The sequence below is a fragment of the Coloeus monedula genome (genome assembly GCF_965178545.1).
Source record: "Coloeus monedula genome assembly, chromosome: 2".
Classification (NCBI taxonomy): Eukaryota; Metazoa; Chordata; class Aves; order Passeriformes; family Corvidae; genus Coloeus; species Coloeus monedula.
This window is the reverse complement of record NC_138782.1, coordinates 4,055,147-4,083,128: the sequence shown is the minus strand read 5'-3', so window position 1 is coordinate 4,083,128 and position 27,982 is coordinate 4,055,147. Positions and strand designations below refer to the sequence as shown.

Genomic DNA, 27,982 nt, shown 5'->3' with positions numbered 1-27,982 from the left:
ACTTGCACAGCAACATTCTGAAAGAGAAAGCAGGGACTCCAGAAGGGTCAATTACTCCTCTCCACGCAGCGGCACCCGGGGAGCTCTATGTACCCAGCGCTGGCTCACGGGTTATAGCTCTGTAAAATGTTATCAAAGGGGAAGGACTGATAGAGCTCATCAGTGTGGACACCGTCGGTGTCATAGAACTGGCCGTCTGCCAGGCTGCCCTGGTGGCTGCTGGACAGTCTGGGTTCGCTCAGCACCTCCTGGTCGATGAAGCTGTAAACGGGGTCGGCCAGGCCGGGCTGCGACGCGAAAGTCGCGGCGCCGCTGCCCGGGGCGGCCGGGGGCAGCTGCAGCTGCTGCCGGTGGCTGCCCGCGCCCAGCACGGCGTTGAACTTCTCCAGGCTGATGCTGGTGCAGTTCATGTCGTCCGTGTCCATGCCGAGCATGCCGGCGCTGGCGGCGCTGCCGCCGGGCAGGCTGTGCAGCTCGGCGGCCGACACCACCGCCCCCAGCCCGTTCGTGCTGCCGTAGGTCCGGAAGAAGCCCGAGTCCTTCTCCTCGGGCCAGGCCAGGGCGCTGTCGTGGAAGGCCGGGAGGGAGCTGCTGCCCGGGGCGGCCGGCGGGGGCTCCGTGGAGAAGCTGTTGGGCGGGTGGGTGCCGAGCAGCCCGGCCGGGGCCGCGGAGCCGTGCAGCCAGCACGGGGACAGCACGTCCTGCTTGCCCGGCCCCACCGCCGGCGCCAGCTGGGAGCAGCCGGGGTACAGCTGACTCGTGTTGGCCAGGGCGCCTAACCCTGGCATCATCAGCGTGGACGGAAACATGTTTGGTTCTACGGAGAGAATGCCTCTTTTTAGGGTTTTTTTCCGAATTACAAATGGTAAAAAGCAAAGACAAGACAGCAGAATCGTTGTAAGACTGTACATGCATTTCCACTGTCTACTTGGTTCACTGCTCCCCAGGATGGACCTCAGAGTTCTGGACAGCAGCAAGACAGCTGCCTACCTCACGTTTCTATAGCCCATACTGAGGGTGACATAAAAAACTGATAGTTTTAAGTTTGTACAGTCAGAAGTATCAGTATCTTACAGGAAAATACCCTCAAGAGATTAGAGTTTCAAGCAAAGAGGAGGGCACTATGTGCTTAAACAACCGTCAGACTGCAGGCAAAAACCTACCTTTCTTAATCAGCTTCCCTTCAGGGGTGACGACGGGGAATGGGGCTACTTTGGGCCTCTCCATCGTGGTGTTTGATCCTGCAAAGGAACAAAACATGAGTCTGCAGCATTCAGAGAAAACAGCTCCATCTAAATGTAAGTTCAATCAAACAGAAGAAAAAGGCAAATATTTTCCTTACCACAGTCCTGTATGAGCTTCTGCCAAGCCAACGTTGATCTTTGCCTTTTTGCTTTGTTGCCATATGGATCTACAGAGAAAGGAGTGGAAGGGCAAAGAGTTGCATTTCTCTTTAATAAATACCCAACTGGTATTTATTAAAGTGGTATTTAATAAATACCTTGGTGGCACCAAGTTGTAGTAGGATTTATTTAAAGGAGAATATTGCAGGCATGGCAGCACTAACAAACCATGCCAGTGTTACCCGATGGAAATTATGGATATTTTCACCGAAAGAGGGAACAAACTGTCTGCTGTAATTTTTAAAACCCAAAACTCCACTTTGCAGAAGCAATGTTGTAGCTTTTTTACTAATTAAGCCACTACCACGAGTCCTGCATTGATCATGGCTGTTCAGAAGCTCATCTCATTGGAAGCATACCCTTTTCATCTGGCAGGTATCTGAAATCCATGGGTTCACTGACTTCCTGGTCAGAGGGCCTCCGCAGCTGCATCTTCACCGTGACGGGCTCAGTGATGTCTTTGAGGAACGGCGGCGTCCTGAACACGATTGCGACCTGGCGGTGAACGTCGGCTTGGGAAAAGGAACCTTTGGCCTCCCAGTTGTCCAGGACAAACCTGACTTCTATGTCATCTGGGCCATGAGAAACAGAAGCTGCTTGTTAAGCTGGAAAACTGAGAACTTGCAGCAGAAAAAAGGGGAGCAAAGTGAGGAGCCTGACTCAGAATTCAGATGCAAAGTAAATGGATAAACTTTAAAGGCAAAAGATCCCATGAACCTGAAAGCTGTTCCACCCAGCTACAAAACCAAACCACTTTGAGGTGTGTGGTGAAGGGTTTCAGCCCCCCAGCAGGAAAATGGTTATGGAATGTGTTCATTTGGGAAAAAGGGAGAGAAAACACCTAGTCCAGGTTACCTTTCTGAACTTTGTCACACAGCAGAAATATTTCATCTCCTCCTTTGACGCTTCCACAGTTCTTGTTCACACGACAGATTCTCAATTCTGCGGTGTTGGGAGCTCCTGGAAGCAAACAGGCAAATTTAATGACATAGAATTACTGTGGCTTTGTCACTATTGGATGGGTACTGGGAGTTCAGGCATATAAAGGGAAGGCAACAGCTGGAGGAGTGTGACACCCTGAAATCCACACAAAGCAAGTCGCTCCATACAGGAAATTCAGCAGCAGGGCCTACTATTCCATGATCCTACAGCTTATCTCCAAACACAAGACACCAGCAGTGCTGTGCCATTCACTCCCTAACTATTGTAGAACAGTCTCAAATACTTCCCCCACTGACGTGGTTGTATTCAGCCCCGCTGCCCTTCAGCTGCAGAATTCAAAGCAGCTCTGAGTGACTGATTACCTGGTACAGTCACACTTCTCTGGAAAGAGCTGGGCTGGCAAGTCAGGAGAATTCCCCTCTCTGAGGATCTGGCTCTAGTTCTATTCTATCTAGTTCTATTCTCAGAAGTACTTGGCCATCCAGCCTCTCCTCTGTTCCCCTCTGCAGGTGTCCAAGAACAGCTCTAGGACCATAATTTCGTACCTGCACCAAGGGCAGCAGGTTGCACCCCAAACCACTCAAATTTCAAACTCCAGACTGTGGCTGTACGTGAACAGCCCTCAGGATAGCTGTGGGTGGAGAGCTGTCTCTCACCATGAAATCAGCCCCCACTGAAGACTGCACACTGCATTCCAAACAATCTCATGGCTATGGGTGACTCCAATTGGATGGAGCCACGCTCTGCTCGGTGGTGTCTGGCTCCGTTCTGGAGCAGCAGCTCCAAACACATTTAAAATGTCTGGAACAATCCAGCTGGTGCTGCTTTGACACCATGAAACTGATCCTCCATGAGGCTCCACCACCACAGGCTCCCTCATCCAGACATAGAGAAGAAATACAAACTAAAGCTCACAGTGTCACCCTCAAAAAAAAAAAAAAAAAACAACCCTAAAAACCAATCAAACCTGCTTTGGACTCTCAGTTGGAATCAATTCCTGCCCAAGTACAGGTACAGCACAGCACAGACTACACCTAGAGCAGAGTTCCTGGTAACCTGTGACCAGACCCTGATTACGTAGTTACCATCTGCAGTTATTACTGTCATTATTATAAGTGGGAGCTACAGCCTCATGTACTACATGACACACACCACTTCATTTGCTGAATGAATCAGAAACCTTCAAGGGAGGGGAAACCAAACAAACCCAGAAACAGGGCCATGTGATTGACAGCGTCATGGTGCACTTTTCACAGGAAGGGTAAATTAAGAATTGTGAGGAAAAGCCTAATTTTACCATTGTTTCACTTCTGTGTGCTTGAATGGCACTCAATAGCAGAGAATCAGAGTGGTTTGGCTTGGAAGGGACCTTAAAGATCATCCAGTTCCAACCCTCTGCCATGGGCAGGGACACCTTCCACTATCCCAGGTTGCTCCAAGCCCTGTCCAACTCGGCCTTGGACACTTCAGGGATGGGGCAGCCACAGCTTCTCTGGGCACCCTGTGCCAGGGCCTCACCGTCCCCAACACAGAAGAATTTCTTCCTAATATCCAATCTAACCCTTCCCTCTGTCAATTTGAAGGCATCACCCCCTGTCCTGTCACTGCATGCCCTTGTGAAAAGTCCCTCTCCAGCTCTCTCGCAGTTCCCTTTAGGTCCTTATAACAGATTTTTGGGACGGCCTCCTTCACTGGAGTTTGTTGTTTTGTCCTTAGGCAAGGAATTCAGAAGGGAAATCGACACACACAAATGCCAGCAGATGTGGATGTACCACCGTGCTGTCAGCAGGAGCGCTGAGCCCGGCACCCACCTCAGAGGGAAACGTTCGTCACCTCCTGTCACCTCAACTCCTGTGCAATTCCTGTTCCTCACTCCCCTACACCACATCCCTGGTGACAAGTCCCTAAAGAAATGAGCTCCTCACCGAAAATCATGTTGCTTTCAACAAGGACAGACAACATGTTCTATCTATCCAACCCCATTTCTCAGAAATGGTGACCTGCTTCATCTGACTCAAAAACTCTGAGTTTTTGATATGCAGCTTGGGAAATTCTGTTCCAAACCAGTTAACTTTAGAAGCATTTGGAAACAGAAGGTGCTGAATTTGATACCCTTGCAGCCTCTGCTAATGGGGCTGCCTGTGTGATGTCAATATGATTCTTCTGTGTCGCACTGTGCAAAGCAAGAGGAGACTACAAAGGAGGAGAAAGTGAAGACAACACTTGAAGTGTCTAAGCTGATTTTCAGAGCATCTCTTTGCTCCTAATCCAAGCAGATCCGTGAAGGCTCAGCGCTCAGAGCCCAGGGCTGTCCAGCCTGCAGTCCCTGTCACCTGAGGGTACAACCCAGCTGTACCTCAGAGCAGCTCTAACCAGGCTCACATCTCTAAAAGCAACTCGGATCTGAAACTGAGCGAGGCCATTTTTTTACGATTTGTGGTTGCAGCTCTGCACACTTTTATTTACATGGCTGCTGCATTACAGGGAGGGTTTTGGGTGCCTCCAGTGCTGCCCACAGACACCTCCAGCACCACCCCTGCTTCCCCCACCACGCTCAGCCCCAGCCTCTCGCGGCTGTGCCGGGACTGACGTCAATCCACGGGGACGAGTAATCATGATTTGGCACATTTCTAAATGGCATCTGAGGCAGAGCTGTAAATCTGGTACATCAGTTTTTATCTCAGCCCTGATTATTTCAGTTGCAAGGGTTCTCAGTAACACAGTGCTCGCAGTTCCAGCTTCTAGATCATTCTAGAGGAGCCTCTAAATATATCAGAGCCATCTGAGTTCAGATTTTCAACATTTTCACAATGGTTGTGCCCACATCAACACAATCCTAACAACTTTAAGAAATGCAGATCTCATTTTATCCAGTAGTTTCAGCTAAAATAAGGACCTCAAATATTTAGTATGGAAACACCCATGCTGCAGAAATGAAAAACACTGCAGGAAAGTTTCCCAGGATTAAGAGTTCTTTTGCTACTCTGCTCCCAGAGAGGAGTCCAGCACACACCGAGGGCTAAAATCCTCAGCTGCTGATGCCCTGGAGATATCCAGTTTTGCAGCATGTGGAAAACCCCTTCTGTGCCAAGAAGGGGTTTCATGTACTTCTGCACCCTCCTGGAACATGATCAAAGACTCCCCCATTACCCACCTATACAGTGAAGCAGCCACCAACCAGGACATGAAAGGCCTTAAGACAGGTGCCCACTGGGATAAATCTCTCTTGCAAGTCCCATTCCAGAGCCCTCACAAGGCAAAGGCAAGATTCCTCAAGGGCACAAACAGGATCCAGAGGACTCTCTTGGAAAACAGATCAACCTTGAGGCAGCCATCTATCTCACTACTCTATCAGCCATCTATCTATATCACTTTAATCACTGCTGCTGTGTGTGAACAAGGGCTGGAAAAAGACCTGTGTGTGAGTCCATGAATGCCATGGACAATCCTTACTCTGGCTGGCTAACATTTCACCCTGGCATCAAGTTTGAATGTATGCTCACTGTGAGTTGCCACGTGTCAGTCATGCAGAAGTGACCCAGAACTGGCATAGACCTCAGAAACCTGGCATTTCTCATCCCAAGCTAAAGAGAAAAACAAAAGGGAAAAGAAAAAAAAGCGATTTGGCTGAGCTGGTACTCACTGTTGTCATAGATGGGGTTGGAAATCAAAGGAGGAAGGGCTCTCGTGTAGTTGCCATGCTCATCAGGAAGGAAAGCTTGGAAGCAGAGTCGCACAACGTTGAGGTCGTACTCGTCGATGTTGTGCAGCTGCTCCTCGGGCACTGAAGGACAGACAACACTGCGGGTCAGTCACGGAACCAGCAGGAATTCTTTACCAAACTGGGGATGAATCCTCACCAGGAAAAGAGATGGTGTTGCCCAGGCACACATGCCCGTAGCCCCTGGCAGCTGGACAGGGGCTGCATGAATTATCCCTTGTTCACAACAAATGGTACTGAAGCCTTTAACGCTTTCCCTGCACTCAACAGGGCTCAGCTGTCTGAGTTCTCCAGCTGTTTCTTGTGTCTGGTTTCCTCACCTTGCCTGCCACAACAGTTTCATGTATCTGTAGTTGAAAAGTCATTTTTTATTCTTCTTTGTGCATGATAAAATTTACAAAATTAATGTTGTTGTCCAAGAGAAATATTTTGGTACAAAAGGATCCTAGGATCTCTTGAAAGAATTTCTGCAGCAGTGACAGACTTTGGCTACATGGTATCATTATCTTCCTCTAGAAACTGAGATGGAAAAAGAGTAAGACGGCAATTCCCAGGGCAAGAATGAAGCTGAAACAACAGAAACTACCTCCCCACCCCATCACCACCAGTGTCACCTCTGTACCTTTCAGAGCAGGGATTAGTGGAACCATTAGGATACAGATTTGTAAAACTAGAAGGAAACTCTTGTTGTAAAGGATCCATTTCCTTGCATATCCCTCCCAGTGTAAAACCCAGCAATGCATAACCTGAACTCAGCATTCCAATTTTGTTCACTCCTTATTCTAACTACAAGACACAGGACCTGGAATATCATTACTGAGCATTTCATGTATTCCCATCTTAATGGACAACTCTGGGAAGAGCAGCCCCCTCTGAATTTGACACTTTCCTTTAAGGTCTGACACTAAACCATTGTGTTGACATTCAGTGCAAGCAAAAATGAGAAACTGACTTAATTTCACTTAAGTAGAAGTACTGATAATTAAAATCATTGTGAGTGTTTCTGTTTCCCCAAACCCCTCCAAGCAGCAGTTCAGCAGTTTCACACTCCTCACAATTACCCAAAGCCAACAGGTGCCAAGTCACCAGATCACCAGCTCCCCATTCACTCCCTCCCTCCCTTTCAAAGGCCTCTTGCAAGAACAGAAGATTAAACATGGCTGTGATAAGAAGTCTGGGGACCATGCTGTACTGATTAGATTGCCTGCTCTGACCTTTAGCATTTATTACTGGCTCAGGTCTCCACCCTGCCACGAGTGGGATTCCACAATGCCCACCTGAGTGACTTCTTCCTTTTACTTTTTGATAGTGTGAAATAGTAAGTGTGATGAGCTCAGAATACTTTCCACTGGCATTTTGAGTCCTTCTGGTGCTCTGAATATCAGTTTCTCCTGGTATCTGCTGCAAAGGGAAATCAAGTCACCTTTCCCCTTTATAAGCCTGTGATCTGCAGTATTTCAAGACAAATACAGCAGCGAGTACAAACTAAGCAACAACGGTGTGAGCTTCAGAAGTGGTGAGGCCCAGGGGAGCTCTGCACGTGAGCACTTTGCAGGCTGGTGCTGACTGTGACAGATACACAGAGTTTTATGCTTTGATACACTTCACCACTTCACCTGCTAGCCTGAAACAGGATCTTTAGGAAACAGGTTTGGAACAGACAGCTCCTCCGACTGACTTGGATCTGGCCAACTCCGCAGGCCAGCTCTTGATACAGCCTGATTCAGAGAGCACAGAAAGGAAAGTGCATTTTCCAAAGTGCACCTTGCAGAAGGGCTATCAGGAGAGCAGCTCTAAGCCATGCCCTGACATCAGCTCCCAAGGACACCCTGACCTCACGGCCTATGTTCCTGTGCTGTGTTAGCCATTGGTGACCACGCGGATCCTTCCAGAGACCCAAGGGGTGGTCAAACCTCAAACCTCTTCCCAGTTAAATTGAGCACAGAGATTCAACACCTTTGCCTGAGTAAGCTGTCTGTAGCTGGAAGCCGAGCACGAAATCTGGATCTGGCTTTTGACCCTGAACCAGAAGTGAGGACTTTGTAGTTGTGCAACCAAGTCCCTCATGCTAAAGGAGCCTCAGTCCTGCTCTTTTCCTGCCTCCCTTTTCCACAGGGAAATGTGTCTCTTCCTCAGAAACAAGTAACAGCAGACTAAAGCCTAAGAGTACTCTATAAAAGCAAAAATACTCTAGATATGGAAAAAATTAGCAATGTTAATGTTCAAATGACATCATTTCCTATGCTACAAACTTGCGCAAATTCCCAATAAATCTGTTTAACACCTGACACAGGATTGGTGTGCCAAGAATGGCAGGGGACAGAATCACTGTGTACAGCTCATTCCATTGCAGCAAAACCCACTGCTCCTGATTTGCATATTTTTATAAATGATTTAATAGAATTTTTTAAAAGTCTGTAGTTTGAAAGAGGAACTTTTCAGTCAAGAATGATTCCTCTTGAGCTATTTTTAGCCAGACAAGAAGAACATAACAGAGCAAAAGAAAGGAGAACAAGACAGCTGCAACTCCATCTTGTGATGACATGCTTTAAAAAATAAGAGAGAGACCAGATTCCACACGCATATGAAGAAGCACACCGCTTTCACCGATTTCAAAACATAAAAGACAATCATCCAAACAAAATAAAATGTTGTTATTTTTAACAAACGTCTAATTCTGCTCCCTCTGAAGTCAATTTGAGAGCAGCCACCAACGTGGAATGGATGCTGGCTTACACCTTAGGAATATTAAAAGCAAACAAAGCCGAGGCAGACAAACACCCTGAGTAATGCCTGGAGCATGGCCGGATGGAGGATGGTCGTGTCATTCCATGTTGTTCCAACAACTTCTGTGCAGGAGGACAACAGACAGGGTTAAACCTGACAAACCTGAAGTTATTAAAGTTAGGAAACGCTGTCGAAGATTTTGGGAACGCTATGTACTGGAGAGGAGGAGCAGCCACTGCATCAAGCCCTGCGAGCTCCGCACAAGCAGCTCGACTGAAACCAGGGGCATCACGCACGTGAAGCGCAAACGTCGCCCGACGTGGCACCTTCAGGGCAGGTGTGGTAAAAAAAGGCTCCAACACAACACATGAACCAAAAAAAAAAACAAAAACAAAAAGGGAAGAAGTTCTCTGGTTTTGGCAAGAGTTCAACTTCCTCTTCTGACTGCTGCTCACTGTGTGGTACCACACCTTAGTGTCTTCATCTGAATCCAGCCGAAAGAGCTGGAACCCAACCAAAAGCCTGGGTATGTTCCTGTGGTGGCCCAATCTAATTACAAAAAATAGCCTTAACCTGGCAGAAATCCTTCAACTGTAGTTATCTCTGCACACAGGAACACATGAAGGACTATTTGTAAGTTTTACAAGGAGCTTTCAGAAGTAACAGAAATAATACAGAGAAATTAAAATAATATTTAAAAATAAATAAAACTCTAAGGTAAATATAGAACATGATGTCCAAAAAATCCATAAAAATACCAGCAGCACCATGGTAAAAGAAATCCAGCCCCACTCACCAAGATTCTGGCAATAGGGTTTCGAAAGTCAAAGCTGGGGAGGATTTGCTGTTCATCTGGAAAGGGGTTACAGTAACTAGTAAATAATTTCATTATAAATCTGTTTACAACTCCTCTGAACAAAATGCTGGTTCCCCAACTTTAATAAATAATTATCTTGGAAATAATTCCCTAATCCATTGTCTAATAACATGGGAAGAGACCAATATAGTCCCAGAGTGGGCAAAACACCCCACAGGAGCTAAACCGTGAACTCCCTCCAGCCTGAGCTGGCTAATCCGGGCAACTCACAGGCATTAGGTTTGGGTTGTCCCTGTCTCCAAGACTGTCTCTCTAAAATCCAGAGATGCCCCACTGAGATTCCACTGAGAACCTGCTGGATTTGCTTCTGTGACACAAAACTGGAGACTTCCTGGGTTCAACACACCAATGTGCAAGCCCAAATTCCAACACAAAATTAAAGATGCCTGTAGTATCAGGCCTCCTGTTCATTAATTTCTAATTATAGTTTTGTAATTCTTTTAGTATTTCAACAGCTTTCAACATCCAGCAAGGCCAATAAAACGCCATTTATCTGATTAAATAAATGGGGGATTAAAAGCTTTGATGTTCACTCATAAGGTGATGCTTCAGGGAAAGTGAAAGTTTATTCTGAACACTGAAGAGAAATGATCAAGGGTTTGGTTTTTTGACTGATAATGTAACACCTGATCAAACAGCAGATCCCTCACACAGAGCCCATCACCCAGCTAATGATGTCAGCCTTCTGGAGTGGGCAGAGCTGGAGGCACTTGAGCATCTCAACCTGCATGGAAACTTCCAGGGCAAACGTGGTGTGACAGTCAGAGAGGGCTCTGTGGAGAGCACCAGCTCACCCTGCAAAGGGACATCCTGTGACCTTCCCCTCTCAGTGAGGGGCTGCAGGGGCACATGAGCCACATGAGATGTCAAAGAGAATGACCTTCACAAGTTAAAACACCCCAGAGATCACACATCATTAATAATCATCACACATCACTCCCCACATGTGTGGGGAACACACATCATTAATAATCATCATGAGTTGTTTCTCTCTTACGCAGATGAGGGTTTTTAATTTAGGGATACACTGGGAGCTCAGTTTCATTTAAGGGATGACACAGAGGTGGTTTGCCTCCAGGGTTTTGCTCCTGGAGTACAAAGATACCCCCCTTGGCCCTGATACCAACTGGGCAGTCTAACTCGGTCCCTGCCAGAGGTTTTGCTGCAAAAGGTGGCTCTGCCCAACCTTTCCAGCGCTGCTCAGACTGGCTCAGCTCTCATGTGGTGAATCAGATCAAGAAACTGGTCTGGTTCAGAACAATCTTGCCAGAAGGGAAGAGGAAAAGGCTCGTTTTCAGCCAGCTGGTTCCCACGACAGGTAGCCCTGGTGCAAGGGAATCGGTGGAAGCAGAGCCTCCTTCCAGAGCTGCTGCTGATTTACACCAGGTTCAACCAGGCAGGGAAATGGGGTGCAAGTCACAGGTCCCTCTTGGTGCCCAGGAGGTCCATTTCAGACCCAGCTTATCCCCCCAGCCTACATCTATGCTGCAGCCACAGCTGGTGTAGCCTTCTACCAGCACTTCCAGAGAGGTAGAATCATGGAGTGGTCTGGGTTAGAAGGGACCTTAAAGATCATCCAGATCCAACCCCCTGCCACGGACAGGGGCACCTTCCACTATCCCAGGTTGCTCCAAGCCCCATCCAGCCTGGCCTTGGGACACTTCCAGGGATGGGGCAGCCACAGCTTCTCTGGGCACCCTATGCCAATGCCCCACCATCATTAACGAATTTCCTCTGTATAGCCAACCTAAATTTCCCTCTTTCTGTTTGAACCCATTACTCCTTGTCCTATCACTACAGTCCCTGATGAAGAGTCCTGGTGAAGCTGGGAACAAGGGGAGGGAAGGACTTGGGCAGCACTGTGTTTCTTCTGATACACCCACGCCTGTTTTATTCCACTGAGATCCACAAAAAGGTAATATTCAATCAATTCTGCAGAAAAAAAAATAAACTTTTACACATATCTTGAAACAGAATGTGCATCAGCAACACCCATTTTTTAAAAAGCAAAAAACTCAGGAAGCTGATGAGTGCAAACAACTCAAATTCAGATGCCAATCTACAGTCAGTAAATGCCCAACTTGTATGGATGCATTTCCCTGGTTTACAGAACAAAGAAATGCAAGGAAGGTGGATGGCCTGGCCAAGGGAAGAACTGGAAATTCTTACAAATTAAAACTTTCAAAACTCAGTCCTTGTTTTGCCTAGACAATGTTTCTCTGGCTTCTTTTCCTGTTTCAAATTCAATATGAGAAAGGTAAAGTTCAAACAGATTTAAACAAGTGTATCCATCAGCCTCTGTAGATTCCTAATACCTTTCTTTAGCAGTTTCTATCATAAAAAAATAAAGAAGTCAGCATTTTTGTCTTGCTACTTGGTAATTTTCCTTTTTAAACAATTTGGAAGGGGGCTGTCCTTTAGATTAACATACATATTTTGGCATCAGCAGCAAGGGGCATTTGCATGAGAACAGAAGAACAAAGGGCTTTCCAAAGCTAAGTGGTAAAGTCATGCCATGGTCAGGACACGCAGCTCCCCTCGAGTGGGTTTGCTCCGTGCCTCTTCAAAAGCTGATGACTCTCACTACTGATATTTTATACTTCAGGATTTAGTGGGGGGGTTGCATATTTGTTTTAATACAAGAAAAGAAGCTTCAAGTTTCTTGTGATATCTGAGGCGACCGTTATAGTGGACACTTTCAACCCATTCCCAACCCAAGGATTCTTGCCAAGAGCCGCTCGCGTAATCCACGGCTCCATAAAACTCGCCCTAGAGCCGGCGCAGGTGCAGAGGGGGATCCTGGGGACGCCGTGGGCGAGTGGCGTCAGAGGAGAGGGGGGTGTCTCATGGAGGCAGTGCCGGAGGAAGCTGCGGAGAGGGGAGCGCGCGTGGGCAGGAAGCGAGCGCGGCGGGGGCGCGGAGGGGGCGTCACGGCGGAGACGGTGACGAGCGCAGAGCCGCCGCGGGGTCAGCTGCCCGCGGGTGGAAAGGGGAAATGGCAAAGGAAAGACTGCGGAGGCACACGCAGACGTGTTTAGGTGTGGGGTGCAGGGGAGAGCCTAAAAATGAACTGCACGCTCAAACGCAAAAGCAGTTGCAAAGGAGCAGGAAGGCTAAGCCTGTGGCAAGCGCCAGGGAAAGCCAGTTTATCCCCTCGGATAAAAACTGCCTGGAATTTGGTGTTTCTCTGGGTTCTCACTCCAAGATGAGTCCAGGGTTTCCATTCCGTCATGCATTTGGCTGGAAAAAGGTCAGCCCTCTGTAACACTGCACTGAGTTTAGTTTTCCCCTAATTTAAAGAAAACACTTATGGCTTTTCCTCATTGATAATTAACTCGTATTGTTATTAACTCACTTGTTGTCTCTATGTCAAGTCACACCCACTCACAAAAGCTCTTAACTGAAAACTGGCTCTTCTTTTAATTTGAGTTGGCTGTACATCAGACAGTGCATGGGAAGACAAGGATATGGCACAACTCAACAGCTACTAAAGGAAAACAAACACCATAGAAAGCAGACATGGACTAGCTCCACTGGAGGAGTAACTCTGCTCCTTCGATGCTCTGCTATTTATATCATCCTCACCATCATCACCATGCCAATGAGTCCTAGTTACATGTTAGGCTGACACTGTGCCCCATTTCCCTGGAGTGCTCAGGGATGAGAGACAAAAGGGATTTTACAGAATTGTTTAGATTGTTAAGAGGACAAAAATACATGGGATGTGCTTTGGGAACACAACGGATCACGAACACGGTGTGGAAACAGCAATTCCCTCTCTCTCAAACATGGCTAACACGAGGAACAACCTGATTGCAAGTCATCCTAGTGAATGCACTCAGTTCCTACAGCCTGAGCTGAGCTTCATAAGGGATAAATGCTGCCAGCCAGCCCTGGGAATTCACAGGGAGACAGCTTTACACAGGTACACTTGCAGAACGACGCTGATGCAGACACCTCCAGCTGGGCACATAGCAGTGATCTGCAAACAAATTCCAATGACCCAGGGATTCTGAGGTAGGCATCGATTGTTTAGGGTCAATACTGAACTTTTCTGCCCCAAAAGGAGGCTCAGGACAGGGAATATTTGTTCCAGAAGAAAGTGGGAAAGAAAAAGAAAAGCCAGCCAACACACAAGCACCCTGAAGGCTCATTTTCCATGAAGTCTCTTTGATGATGTCATACAAGGAATGAATAACACCAACTTGCGACCTGCTTAGAGGATGCACAGCTCTGGAATGTCTCTGAACAGGGAAGTCAGATGCCTCTCTGAAGACACAGAGGTAAAGCACAGTGCAGGATGGATTCAGCACAGCCTGCACAATCCTGGAAAATGTACCAGTACTCTTCTGACCTTAAAAAACAAACTAAATCCATACATAAAACTTTCAGCCTTATCAAGCAGCAAACACTGCAGTGACTGCTGCTCACAAAACCCTGTTCTGATCAACTAAATAAACATATAAAAATATTTCTGTCACTAATCCTGTTTTATTAGACCTTGGTCCCAGGCCTTTCTAGGCTCTGCTCAGCGTGGGACTGCCCTGGGGCCGTTCTCAAGTGGCTCTGCTTTGTGCTGACACGTTAACATGCGCCGAAGGGCAATGATGCAGGTGGGGATTGCCAGCGGCCCCTTCTCAGCACAGCCCCTGCCCAGAGCAGGGTGCTGCCCCGTGTGTCACCCAGGCAGTCTCTCCTCTGCTGCCAGGGCAGGAATGTGGCTGCCTCCACTGCTGCACTGGCAGGAAGCAGCCCAGGATCTGCCTGGATGCTACCAAGCACAACCTTCTGCAATCACCCAAAATTTATTAGTGAATGTGGAGTTAAGCGCCAACAACTGTAAAAATCTACTTCCTTCTACAGAAAAGTTCCCCTTCCATTGTTTGAAATCAAGGCAGAGCTGGCCGAGTCAAGGCAACATAATTCAAACCCTTAAACTGTTTAAATTGTGCTGCTGAACTAAACTCTTGTCAAAATACTGTGTGCATACATTATCATAACTAGGGTAATTGTTCAGATGGGTCATCAGGGCCATCAACCTGACTCCAAGCAGTTGTCCTAAAATTAAGAAAAATATCTAAGACATTTCTTATTCTGTGATAAATTCAACATCCTTCTTTTTGTCCCAATTCACGGACGTGTATTTTAAAGCCAGCCAGCAATCCAGCTCTCAACTCTCTATAAAGGATCTTACCTGAATATAGCAAGAATTCTGTGGGTATTAAAAAACCCACCAAAGTGTCTGGAAAACCTCCAAGCTTCTGCCACACTTAGGGAAATACATGACTACATTGACACTGCTTAGCTAATAATTTGGGGGTATTTATGCTTTTCATCTAATTCCCCCCAGTTGTGCCTGCCCTCTGCATGTGTTGGTCTGACTCCAGTTGGCCCAAAACTTTGCAGTGTGCCCCCCACCCCCTCTGTGCAGTGAACTTGGCAGTTAAATTGCTGTGAGAGGAGTTGGTTTAGCAAGTTGATCTGAAGGGAAACCACTCTCCTTTTTTTTTTATTTTTTTGTTTTCAAGTTGGTTTTCCATTGGAGCAATTCGCTGCTTTCGTTCGCTGTGTGGCACGCAGCCCCTGTGTGTGGTGTGAGGAAAGGGGTAGGAGTGTGTGAGCAGGGATGGAGGGAAGAGCAGGATGACTCCTTCTGAGAGCAGCCCACAGATCAGTCGTCACATCAAACAAAACCCTGTGGGCAACCCCTCACAGGTGTGGTTCTGCAGCAGTGGGTCCTGCCTCTGACTTGCTGAGACCAACCACAGCATCACAGGATGCTTTGAGGTGGAAGGGACTTTAAAGATCATCTCGTTCTGACCCCTGTCATGGGAAGGGACACCTCCCACCAGATTGGGCTGCTCCAAGCCCTCTCCAACCCAGCCTTGATATTGCAATCTTGCTGTGGGTATCTGAGCTGTGAAATCAAGTGAGAGGCAGTTCCCAGGGGTCTATCAGCCCCCTGACCTGGTCACAAAAAACACAGCAAGAGAAAAGATGAGAAAGTGGCAAGTGAGATTTGTATTGGCTTAAGTTGTTGCAGAGTTATTCTAATTCAGTCTTTTACTCTCATCACTGCCAAAACCGGGGAATCCAATTCCCAAGACACTTGGAGAAGTTTCCAGGAAAGGCTTCTGCTGCTATCCCATTCCTTCTGTCCAAGCAGCAACTCAGACTGCTGCCAGGAATTAAAAAGCTCAAAAAAAAGGGCAGCTATCCAAATAGATTCATCATGTGATGACTGGGAAGAAAGACTGGGAGGGACACAGAAGGGGAAGACTGTTTCTCAGAAAGAGATTTTTTTGGAAAAAAAATAAAGCTCCAACACAAAAGCAAAGGCAGGACAGGACAAACAAAACCCCATCACCGTGCCAAGAGAACCAGCTGATTTCCACTCACCATTGAAAGGGTTAATTTTCTTCGAGATTCGTAAAGAAATGGATTCCTTCAGGTCTTTCTTCTTCACACACTGAATGCCCAAGTTCTGAAAGCTGAAGCATATGTGGCAAGATTTCAGCAACTAATAACATCTTCAGTGTAGACTATTAAATAAAATATTTGTGTTAATTAGTGCGATAACATCCAGTGTAAGGAATGAAAAAAGGCTTCTTTTGAGAAGGGTGTACAAGACCTGAAGAGCAGAGATGCTGTTTTTCCTAAAGTAAGGGCAGACACAGAAGCAAAAAAATTCTAAAATAAAATCCTAAATAATTTATATTATTAAGAATATATATTTCTATATTGAAAATTATTACTCTGCAGTAAGCCTATAGTGATTAAAAAGATACTCACTCTTGGGTGATTTATAGTGACAGTCATTTTTGTTATCAATAAACCTGGTAATTTGCATTAGTTAAAGGATTTGCTCTCCTGCTTTTATCAGGAAACGTAAATCTTTAAAAAAACCACCTTTAAAATAGTGTTTAACAGGTCAAAACAGGTTTTTAAATCTCACATAGTTATGGAAAAGTTCTGAAGAGCTGCAGCTCCTCCTGATTTGCATAAAAGTGCAGGTCAACCCAATGCAGGAGGTGGGGGGAGTCCCAGGCAGGGTGACTCTTTCCCACATGGAAAAACCATGACATCATCAAAGCTGAGTGGATGTAAAGCAGGAAGTTAAAAAAAAAAAAAAAAAAAAAAAAAGAAAGAAATAATCTGTGTTTCATGATGTTACAATAAGCTCCTGAAGATGGGTTGTGCCAGCAGGCATCTTTCTCCAGAAGTACCAGTCATTTCCCTTCCTTTGAAACTCCACAAACCTTCTTTGCTTTACCAAAAGAGCATCTTATTGCACCTAAAGATACTCCTTGTTCCTGCCAAGAGTGGTTCTATACTTCTGAACGAGACTATCCTAGCATGATGTTGAGCTTAATTTTTCTAAACTCCCTTGTCTGCACCCCACATACTGTGTTCAGAGGTTCCCAAACCCTCCACCATCAGGTTCCACTTCCAGAACCTCTGTTCACGAGAGGAAGGCACAGGCTTCCTTTGCAAACTGAACATGACATGACTGAGGGAAAATAAAACACAGCAGCATCTCATTCACTAAAGCATTTTGCCCTCATATCGTGGCTATTGATATTCAGACTGGGACTGTACCTTGATGAGCAATCCTACTTCCACCTGCTCCTGGAGGAAGTACTTTCTTTAGGGCTTGATCACAGCACACAGTACTTCCCCCCCCCCCCCCCGAATACCCACTGTATTCCACAGGTTGTGTGAAGCACACTTCAAAGTCCACAAACAGGCCTGATTCCATATGATAGCCCCAAACAAAGCCTCTCGTGGACAGGAGGCTTTTCAGCACCCCAAAATTGTCAGATTATCAGTGTTTTCTGAGGCTGGGCTGTCACAGTGAAAGTGTGTGTTTAACCATGGCTAGGCAGAGGCTGGGTCAGAGGAGGAACTGCCGAGAGCCCCAGCAGGGCTGTGGGGTTTCACATCGATGCGCGCTGACAGGAAGCAAGTGAGGTAACGAGAAGAGAGAGGGAGAAGTAGGAAGAGAGAGAAAAAAAAATGAAAAACATCTAAAAAACTATGATATCATCCTCACAGAGAGAGGAAACTAGGAAGTAAAAATCTGAGTACACAGGCAGCCCCACAAGCTCTGACTTTCATACTCTTGCCTTGATGTCTCGGCCAGGGAGGGCTCTGATCAAGTTTGGGCAGCAGTACAAAGATCATTATACCACAGGCAGAACAAAACACTTGGGAACTTTAGAACATGGGGAACTTTGAACAGCAGAAAGCAGAGTAATTACTCAGAGCAGCCCAAAATCTGTGATTAATAATTCCACTTCTACTGTGAAAAAAAATGGATTTTTGCTCAATTTGGGATGCTCAGCAAGAGCAAAGAGCCAGAAACACTATTGACAGAGGACATCTCCTGTTCACTAGTACTGGATGAGGCTTTTCTCCAACACAGACTCGAAGAGAAGAATGTGAAGATTGAGTCACCAGCCACAAAAAGGAAAATGACTTTAAACATCCAGATCCAATTATGGATCACACTGTTCTTTCATCTTAAAGCAACCAATGATTTGTTAAAAAAAATGAGTGTACCAATGCTGGAAACATTTCAAAGGGAACATATCGAGCCTCCTCCCATCAGGATCTCCAATGTCAAACACAAAGCTCACAGTTTCACATTATCAATAAAATGAAAGCAGCCCACTTACTATTCTGTAAGAAACCGAGAGGCTCAATTCCTAAAAATATTGAGAAGAATTCCTGGATGGAGCAAACAAGCACCAGTGCCTGAAGTGAAACAGAGGCATGGCATTATGCCAAAGGACAGGACTTGATGCAAACATATAATGGAGATGAAATCACAATCCGCAAATAAATATTTGCAGAGCATCCCAGTGTTTCTTGGCATGACATCCTGTAATGGCTTCTCTAACAGCCTCACCTCGTGCCTACACATTGAACCTTGTGCAACAAAATGCCAAGAGGAGAAACAATTATCAGTGTCTTCCCGCACTCAGTGATGGGAACACAGGGCCAGAAAAGGTGTTAAGCAATCGGGCTTTTCTGCTTCGGATCAGCAAGCACAGAGCTGAAGGGAGGAAGTGGGACGGGCCAGAACAGCAGACTTCCTTTGACCTTGGCTGAGGAAGCTTGATTTGAGAAGAAAAAGGGGAAGCTGGTCATGGATGGTCAGAGGAAGGTGCAAGGTCCTGTAACAGTTTAGGATGTTTGCAGGTCAGCGTGCCTCGTGCCACCAGAACACACTGCAGCACATTCATGATCCCTTGAGCCTGGGCTGGATGCTGAAGAAGCATCTCCACTGTTTATTTCACCATCAGGCAATCACCACCTTCAAAACAGATGTGTCTTCAGCTCCCTCCTTTAATAGTGTCCTACTGACTAAACCCATGTAAACATGGAGTAATTTCACTAACACAACAGAATCCCATTGGCCTGAGAGCTGTGTGTAAGAGCTACTTACACACTGAAATATTTACCTGATTTTCTTCCCAGCTCAGTTATGCTTACCCCAGAGCAACAGCCTACTTCCATATTCCCTACATTGCAAACTGTGAACCACAAACAGCTTGCTGGTTCTAAATTCCCCTCTCCAGCAATAATCACTCCATGTTTGCTGCAGCTTATTCTGCTTCCATTTTATTATACAAGACTTGGTAAACTTAGAGGAAATGCCATCAAATACAACTGTATTTGAGATACTCTTAATAGCACTGAGAAATGTCTTGTACATATCCCTGAGTTTTCCTCACTGCATCCACAAGCAGATCCTTCCCTGGCACACTTACTCTTCAGAGCTGGGCCTGAGCAGAATCTGTATTTTCACTCAAAAAACCCCAATCCAAACAACAAGCAACAACAGTGACAGCTACTAACACATTTCTAGATGTGCCACAACCACTGTCTTCTAGATTACATGATACTCAGCCACTACAAACTTTCTCCAGAAAGTCCAAATATAATTTCCATGGAAGACGTGGACTTCCCTCATCACCACGAAGTAGCTGTTACCCATTCTATTACTCACCATTTTCACATGTACCAAAGAATCATGGTCAAGAGTAAGATGTATTAATGAGCAAGACTAAAAAAAGTAAGTGTGAGAAAGGAAAAGAAGACAGACATTGGGAGAATGGATAAAGGAAAGAAAAGGGTGAAAGGAAAGAAAAAGCGCAAGTGTAGTATTGAAAAAAGAAGGAAATACTCCAAAGGGAAGTTCCCCGAGATGCATTAGTAAGCTACAGCAAAGACAGAATTCTAATTGCTCTTTTAATCATTAGTGTGCGTTTTAAAACACAAGATTAGCAAATCACTTGAATAATTAATCAAACTCCCAAGGAACACCATTACTCACGAGAGGACTCGCCGTTCTGGCCCAAACTCAGCTTCGTAGTAGCCATCTCTGCAGTCTTTTCCAACCAGATCATGAGGGTGTGGCTTGTAGGGTTCATTCTTCGTTACCAACGTAGTTCTTATTTTGACTTTTCCAAAATAGTTCAGAATCTACAAAAAAATGCAAGATATTTTAGGTATCAGTCCCAACCTGTTACAGAAAATAAATTTTATCCTGAAATACTCTATGGAAGAAACAGCAGAGCTACGTAGGTGAACACACAGAAATGTTGCTTGAAGAACAAGTCTCCCTCCAAAGATTTTAGGAAAAAACTCATAAAGCCTCAGGGATGAGGATATTACCTGTGCATGGAACACTTAGTAGTGAAAGAGGATCTTAACAGATACAACATGACACAATCCCCTCTGAAGTTGTTGGGTTTTTTCCCAACTAATTCTCAGATGAGTATTCAATCTTACATTCAAGCTGGGGAGTACCAAATTCTCAAGCTCCCCTACCAGAGCTTTCACAGCAGTCATCAGCCTAATTCAGTGTCCTTTCTCAGGTGCATAAAAGCAACCTCGAGCTGACGGCTACCAGTGAAGTCACCGAGTGTGGGGGAGTGTAAAAGGAAAAAAAAAAAAAGAGGAAAAACAGTTTGGCCTAAAGTGTTTGACGCATAAAAACTTGAAAGCAAATACAAGACTTGCCCAGGCACACGTTTGCGCAGAGGTGAGCTCGCCTCCTCCACTTCCCCTGCCCTATAACTAACAGTTCCTCTCCTTCCCTTCCTTTCATCCTCCTGAGACTCCAAGGATCCATCATGTATCCCTTTTAGTCAACACCTCAAACCTTTGACTTGACCTGTGCTCTTCTACCTGTCATCATGTGTTCGCTTCTTCAGTCTTCAATTCCGCTCCATTCAGTCTTCATGCAAGTCACTGGTATTTTTTACCCTTAAAATGATACTTCACTACTCCTTCACTTTCTTCAACCATTACATTATTTCTCCCTCATTTCACACCCAGCCCCATGAACTTGAAGCTGACCTAGCTGCTTTTGGTTCTCTAGTTCCTCCTTGATGTTCATCTTCATAACCACACCAAGAAATTTAATCTCTTCCTGGCCCCTCTCTTCTCATCCTCATTCACGTTTCCATCTCTAGAGGGGACTCCCCTGGCACCTAATCAGCACTAAAGCCTCCTACGGGCTTCAGGGAGGCAGGAATTCACCTAGAAATCACCTGCTATCAGTACAATCAGCGCTGTCATCAACAGTCACCTTTCAAAAGAACAAACTTGGCCAGCCTTGCATGGTCACCTAGTCATGTCCCATCTCCCCTCTGGGTTCTGCCTGGCCTTCATGTCCAGCACAGTCCAAGGAAAGAGGAATCAAGGCTTGATTCAGCCCATTCAGCTTGTGCCCTGACACAGACTTAGGCTGAGAGTCTGTGCAAGCCTCTGCTCTTGCCAACAGCCCACACAGTTCCTTGTTCAATTGGCAGAGAGCTGAAAAAATGAGTCTGGCACCATCTCCATTTCCTGCATTCCCTAACCAAATCTGGCACTGTGATAGTCAAAGGGAAACCTTCTCTGCTTCTTCCCTTAGTAATTCTGGCTCCAGGGCTGGACCAGCTTCCACAGTTGCTTTATGCAATAGAGACTCACTCTGCCGCTCAACACATGACTGCCAACACTCTCTTTCTCAAACCCTCCTTCTTAAAGAGCTTTTATGTCTCAGCATAAAACATCTCATATTTTTCCCATTTCACCACCTCTCTATCAGTTGTTTTTCTGCTGTGATTCCAGAGACTCCATTTTTGGCTCCACATTGGCTTTTTTGTACTTGCACACACTGCAAACACAGATACACAGCCTCTGTTCCGGGGCACTGCAACGGACTGCAAGATGGCAAGTGCTCTTAACTTCCCATTTAAATTTGAGGTTTCTCCTCTAATCTCAGCTCTGACAGACTTTCTCCAAACTGAAATAGATCAAGGAAACAAAAGCAACTTAAATATCAGATAGGGGACCAGAAATTCTTTTCTCCTACCCTATGTGTCTGAGGTCTCCTTTGTCCAACCTATGAAAGCTACTGCCCAAGTGGTTCCACTCCAGCTCTACTGTCTATCTTTGTCCCTGCTTTGATCACAGCTGCCAGGGCTCCTCTGAATCCCTTCATTCTGAATCTCCCAACCCATCCATGGTGCAACCATCCAACTCATCATCATTGCAGATGCTCTGAGGACACAATTCCCTTTTCTCAGCTCATTTTTAAGTTCTGTACCCCCTTTCTGACTTCACACACCTCACGCTGGTGTCTTTTGCAGAGCCCATTCACCGCATCATAGGCGATTGTTCGCTTGTACAAAGCACCTTCTTTCATGTTGTGCCCAGCAATGTTTCAAAGCCTTTCCACATTTTGTAGGCAAATTCCTTCAACGCTCTCCCAAAATTCATGCTGTAGTCCAAACCGTAAAACCAAACCTACGTCACCAAACTAAGAAAGCAGAGCAAACATGCATACAGAGAAAGCTACTAACGAATGGCTCCCAGAGCTTGAGTCTTCACTGAGTCCCCTCTAGCAGCACTTTGTAAACCACCTCTGCACCTTCTCCTCTTTTTGTAAACCCAATCTTTTCGTGACCAGGAGCAAGTAACTCTTTTCCCACTCGGCTGCAACTCCATTTGCATGCCAAGGAAAGAATCAGAGAACGCGAGATGAAAAGCGTTGTATTTACTGTGCAGAGTCCAACGCATAGCTACGAGCATCACGGTAACGTGGGCAATGGTAATTCCCGGATAAAAGCGGTATTTACCTGGATGGAAGGGAAGGTCTTATTGTTTTCAGTACTGTGTTCTCCTGGAATGCTGCCTGCTGATCTTCCCTCACATTTGTATCTGAAACGCATGCCCCTTTGCCTGGGTTGCTCAAATATTTCAATGTAGGGCTCAGGGCCACCTTAAAAATAAAATATTTTCAATGTTAGGACACAGTAGAGCTTAAAAAGCAGCAGAAGATGCAAGAATTAGAATTTCTAGACTTTTGATTTACATTACCATCTTTTCACTTGGTCTACCTTATCAGAAAAATCTACTCTTTATGTACGTGCACATGTTGAAGGTGGGGTACAAGGGAAGAGGACAGATTTGGATGAAACATCCATGGTATCAGTGCCATGGAAGTAACTAGCAAAAAAGACACCCTTCCTTCCATCTGATCTAGAACTTAGCTTCTTTCAACCATCATAGAAGACATGTCTGATGAAAGAAGATTTTATACAACAAAATCCATATCATTATTTTGAGGGAATGGTTGACATTTTTAGGAATAATACAGTTTTAAGAATGGCTGTCCTCTCCAAGCACTGGTATGGTCAGCTGCTATGATCTCTTAAGCGCCCTCCGAAAGTGAAGATGTTTGCTCAGAATTGATTGATTTAGTTCCTATCACCCTGCAGCAGAAACTATTCAAATTCTGCAAAAAACCCCCACCCTTCTGGGTTGAATACTGTCCTGTGAGCTCAGAAAATACCTGATTGCTCGTATTGAATTCTACATTTTGAGCTGTCTATCTCCCACGGGGCTCGTTTCTAGTTGCAGTATCTCCCCAGACAATGAAACCTCAAAAAAGCTATTGGGCAGTTGTCAGAAGGGAGGTGTTCAGGAAACACAGAGTGATAGATGAGAATAAGAGACAGCAGAACTCTTAAATGGGGGGGTTAGAAAGACATTAACTTAGCAAGAGCCTAAGTACTTTTCAAGTGATGTTTTATTGCCAGACAGTAACAAGCTATTTAATATATCTCACTGAGAACATCAAACAGGACAGTCAATCAAACAGTGACAACAGTGGGATGGCATGTGAAAAACAAACAACAGAGGCTAAGTAAATATTGTTGAAGTTGAATCATCACAGTGCTACACGATCAGAAGAACGTAGCTTATGGAAATGTCTACTGAGCTCTCTGTCATCTTCATATAATAGCATCCTCCTCAAGCAAGGCTGAGCATCACAAACAAACAGGACAGACAATATCCTGTGGCACAGCACTGAAAAAAAAGTGCTTGGACTTCAACATAATAAGCAAAACAGTTATTAAATATATTGAAAGTGCTGAAAGGGTAAAAGAACCCCTACTTCCTTTTGCCCAAGGTCTGTGCTGCCTGAGAGTCCACAGCACACGAGTTTTGGCCAAGAGGTGGATTCCAATCCTAACTCCATATAAAGGCTTCTCTTTTGCTGCACCTACAATGGTTTAGGTACCCCTGCCAACACAAAACTTGAGCTTTATGCCTGGGATTTGTTGACCGCAAAACATTTCCAGTGCTGCAGCAGTTCATACCCAAAGTAGGAAAATATTATAACCTATGAGATAAAGTAATCAAGAGCAGCAGAGAAGGGATGGATGGAAAGAACGACATCTGAGACGTCACCTTGGTCTGACCTGAAAGCACATTGATCTGTCACACACCTACAGCCAGTGGTGGAACTGCATCTGCCACCGTGTGAGAGCAGCTCCTGTGCTGGGATTGTCTTCAACAACCAGAGCCTCTGCAAAACCTGAATGCCTCTTCAAAAGCACAATGCACTTCTACTCCAGGCTGTGTTTGGGGTCAAAACCTTTGGGAACTGTGGTTCAGGACTCTTTATAGACCTTTCTAACAATCAATCAAAGTGCAGTTTCTAAACCGACCACCTCCCATAAGGTAGATTTTAAATAACTTTCTGATCACCAGCCATGAGCTGTCACATTAAATACACATTAGCCACTAGTCTAGGTCCAGCCACTTAGAAGTCCCCTTTCTAGATACTTCCCAGCTCTTTACCTAACTGTCCTTTAGATGAGCTTTGCGTATTTTCTCTTTCTGGAAAACAAGCAAGTCCAGCAAAAGGGAAGGGGAAGACAGGCACTGATAACAAAAAAGCCTAAAAATGACGTAAAGCTAGTTTCAAGAAGAGCAGAAGTCTGAGTTTCTCACAAAAATACGCTCACACATCTGCGTATGGCTATTTTAACTTTAACACTTCAATTTACTTATGCTATTGCATTGATCAGCACAAATACAGACACACATCCACATATGAAATTAAAAATCTGTTTTACAAGTTTAAATGACAAAACTGCAGCAAAGTACCTACTAATCATTACACTTGGAGATTCTCATGCTTACATAGCTGCTAACCAGACGTGCAGGACACCCACAGACATTACGTATTTGTCAAAACTAGCCAAAGCCTCACCGCTTGAAACTACAAGAGCACAATCACTTGAGGTCTTTAACTCTTGCTGCTTTAACCAACAATTTCCCTTCACATTCTATTAATACTCACTTGAGAGGGCTATTTTCTCACCTATTAAAAGCCCTTTATTTTAAAACTCTGGGCTCAGTGATCTTTACAGGGCTGTGGTTGAAACAAATGTCATTGAAGGTAAACCCACTGCTCAGCAGCAGGTGTGTTTGTGGGAAAGTAAAGCTCAGTGACACAGCAGCCTCCAGAGATTAAACATTAAACTTCATTTTGTCTTGGCTGCCTCTCTCTCTATTTAAGAATCGCGTTATCATCGCTGCTGTGCTTATCAGTGTCATCATGTTTTGCGTAGAGAGGAAACACACAGAAGTGTTTGTGCAAACGAGAGGTATTACCAGCACTCTGCAGCCAAGTGTCCAGTGTTCCCCATTTCTGTAAATCAGCAATGTGCTTGGAAAGCGGCACAGCGTAACTATTTCACAATCTGCTCACACACACACACACACACACAGAGGTCTGTTAGTTCCCACACAGTCACTACAGACCTGTCCTCCTCAGGTCTCGCTTTGTTTGTCAAACAAATGTGAGATACGCCAAAACCCAAACTCTCACTAATTCTGGAAGAGAAATGCACAGCTACTCGTATTACCTGCCTGCCCACAACTACTCCATAAAGCATTTGAAATGGAAGAAAAGAAAAAAATCTAGCTAATCCTTCATCTAAGTTCTTAAGAGTTTAATTTGCCTTTGTAATTAATTCTAATTGCCTATACACATGCTAGTAATAGAAACATTGTGCTACATATTATAACCTGCCTGTCATTCTTTTTGTTATTAAATTGCTTTTCCCCCCTCTTGCCCCGAATACAACACTGAATAATTTTAAAGAGAATATAGGAGATCAAGTGTCCCAATTATATACTCAAGGAAAACAGGTAAAAGCAGTGACAGCTCTGAGAGTTCAGAAAGGAAAACAGGTAAAAGCAGTGACAGCTCCAAGAGTTCAGCCAGTTTATGCTCATTCAAGAACTGAAGGGTGTTTTATTCTCACATTTTGAGCAATACAAAGAGGAACAAAAGGACAATCCCTAAAACTCAGAACAAAATTCCTCAGACCTCTCCATGACAAGAAACCCGGGATGGCTTAAAGTTTAACATAGTCTGTGCCATGAGGGAGGAAGTGTGACATGCTGCCACCAAGCAAAGTGACACGCGATCAAGGGTTCTGTCTCATTCCTTTCCTCCAGGAAAGCAGGCTCTGGAGGAACTGCCCAATTTGTCATTTGTGCCCAATTTTCTTGCACAGCCAGGAGTGCCCGGTGAACAGACTCTCCATCAACATCTGCATGTGAAAGCAGAGCAGCTGCGGGTCGTTGTAGAAGATGTGAAAGTATCACCCGAAACCCTCCCGCCCGAGGTGACTGCAGTGAGACACAGATGGGAGAAGCTTCGCCCTTTAACTCCGATGTCACTGCTCTGTACAAATCCCTGGTGGCCCTAAGTCTGTCATTTCTAAAAAGCAAGAATCTATCCACTTATAACCTTCTGCAACACCTCAGGCATAGGGGGAGGACGGTGAAAGCTTTGTTGCAGCACACCCCAGTTTAAGCCAAAGCAACTGGAAACATATACATGACTTAATTTGAAAAAGCAGTAGTCTACCTACGGCTCCATGAACTGCACAAATTCTAACAGACCGAGAAACGCTCATGAACTTCCTCTTTACTATCGTGTTACATTATAAAACGGCAACTAGAAAAAAAAAACGACAAAAGCTAGCTAGTACCAGGAAGTTATAAACTTCCCCCGCTGAAAAATTCCTTATCTGGTTCCTAATTACACTGAAAATACATAAAGACATGAAAAAAAAAACCCCGAAACTGCTCTCTCCTGCTTCAGTGTTGCCACTCTAAAATACATCATAACATTTAAAGGACAAGCCTAGCTGTTTTCTCTCTATGTTGATAGTAAAGCACACCTATATATTTATCAGGAGTGAAAGTTTATACCTTGCTAACTAGAACAAGAACAGAACGTACAGCTTTTGAAAAGCAGCTTTCCCTAGAAATACTATTCTAATTAGTATAGCCAAGTTTTAAATTTAGGGACTTTTTTTTAACCCTAAGACAGATACCAGAGAGACTCCTCCCGAAAGGATGACAAACTCGGTTTAATTTAGCCTGAAGAAACTTAATTGTGCTTTTTGTTGTAATTACTCAAAGCACGATCCCTTATCTGCGTTACTTTCCATTTGTGCCATCACAATTTCTCATTCATTTGCATTCTCACAGCCGAGTTCCGATGTGAACAGGGTCCTTATGAGCATCACCCAACCTTCAGCCGGTTGTCTCCAGCCCAGATACGGGACCCGCGTGCGTATTTAACACCTAAAGGCTTTAACGTCGCAATTTTAAGGCTTAGGAGATCCATTTGAAATGGAACAGCCTCGTAAGATCTCATCGCGACTCAGCCGAACAACCCATCCCTGCTTCAGCCTCGCAGTGTGAACACCCAACGCGACCAGCGAGGGAGGGCGGAGAGTGCTCGGAGCTCCCCGGGGCCGCTCCCCGCGCCCCCCGCCCAGCCCCGCCGCTCACCGGCCATGCTGACAGCTCCGCTCCGGCCTCTGCGCCGCGGGGCTCCGGCCCGGGCCCGCACACCTCGCAGGGACGCACGGACAGCCACAGCTGCCGGGCTCGCTGTCCTTTTCAGGGGGAATTTCCCGTGGGGCGGGCGGA

At 45.5% G+C, this 27,982-nt stretch overlaps 1 protein-coding gene across 1 annotated transcript; it reads right to left on the bottom strand.

Moving 5' to 3' along the window:
• Positions 1 to 104: 104 nt before the first annotated feature.
• On the bottom strand, positions 105 to 27,970 carry REL (REL proto-oncogene, NF-kB subunit; the record flags this gene model as incomplete). Its single annotated transcript, XM_082276724.1, has 10 exons — positions 27,842 to 27,970; positions 22,810 to 22,952; positions 20,013 to 20,161; positions 16,070 to 16,161; positions 5,989 to 6,129; positions 2,259 to 2,363; positions 1,763 to 1,975; positions 1,343 to 1,411; positions 1,164 to 1,241; positions 105 to 817 (listed from the first exon to the last, which is right to left on the bottom strand). The coding sequence occupies exons 1-10, from the start codon at positions 27,846 to 27,848 to the stop codon at positions 105 to 107; spliced, it is 1,710 nt and encodes a 569-aa protein (XP_082132850.1). The 5' UTR covers positions 27,849 to 27,970.
• Between the last annotated feature and the right edge of the window lie 12 nt (positions 27,971 to 27,982).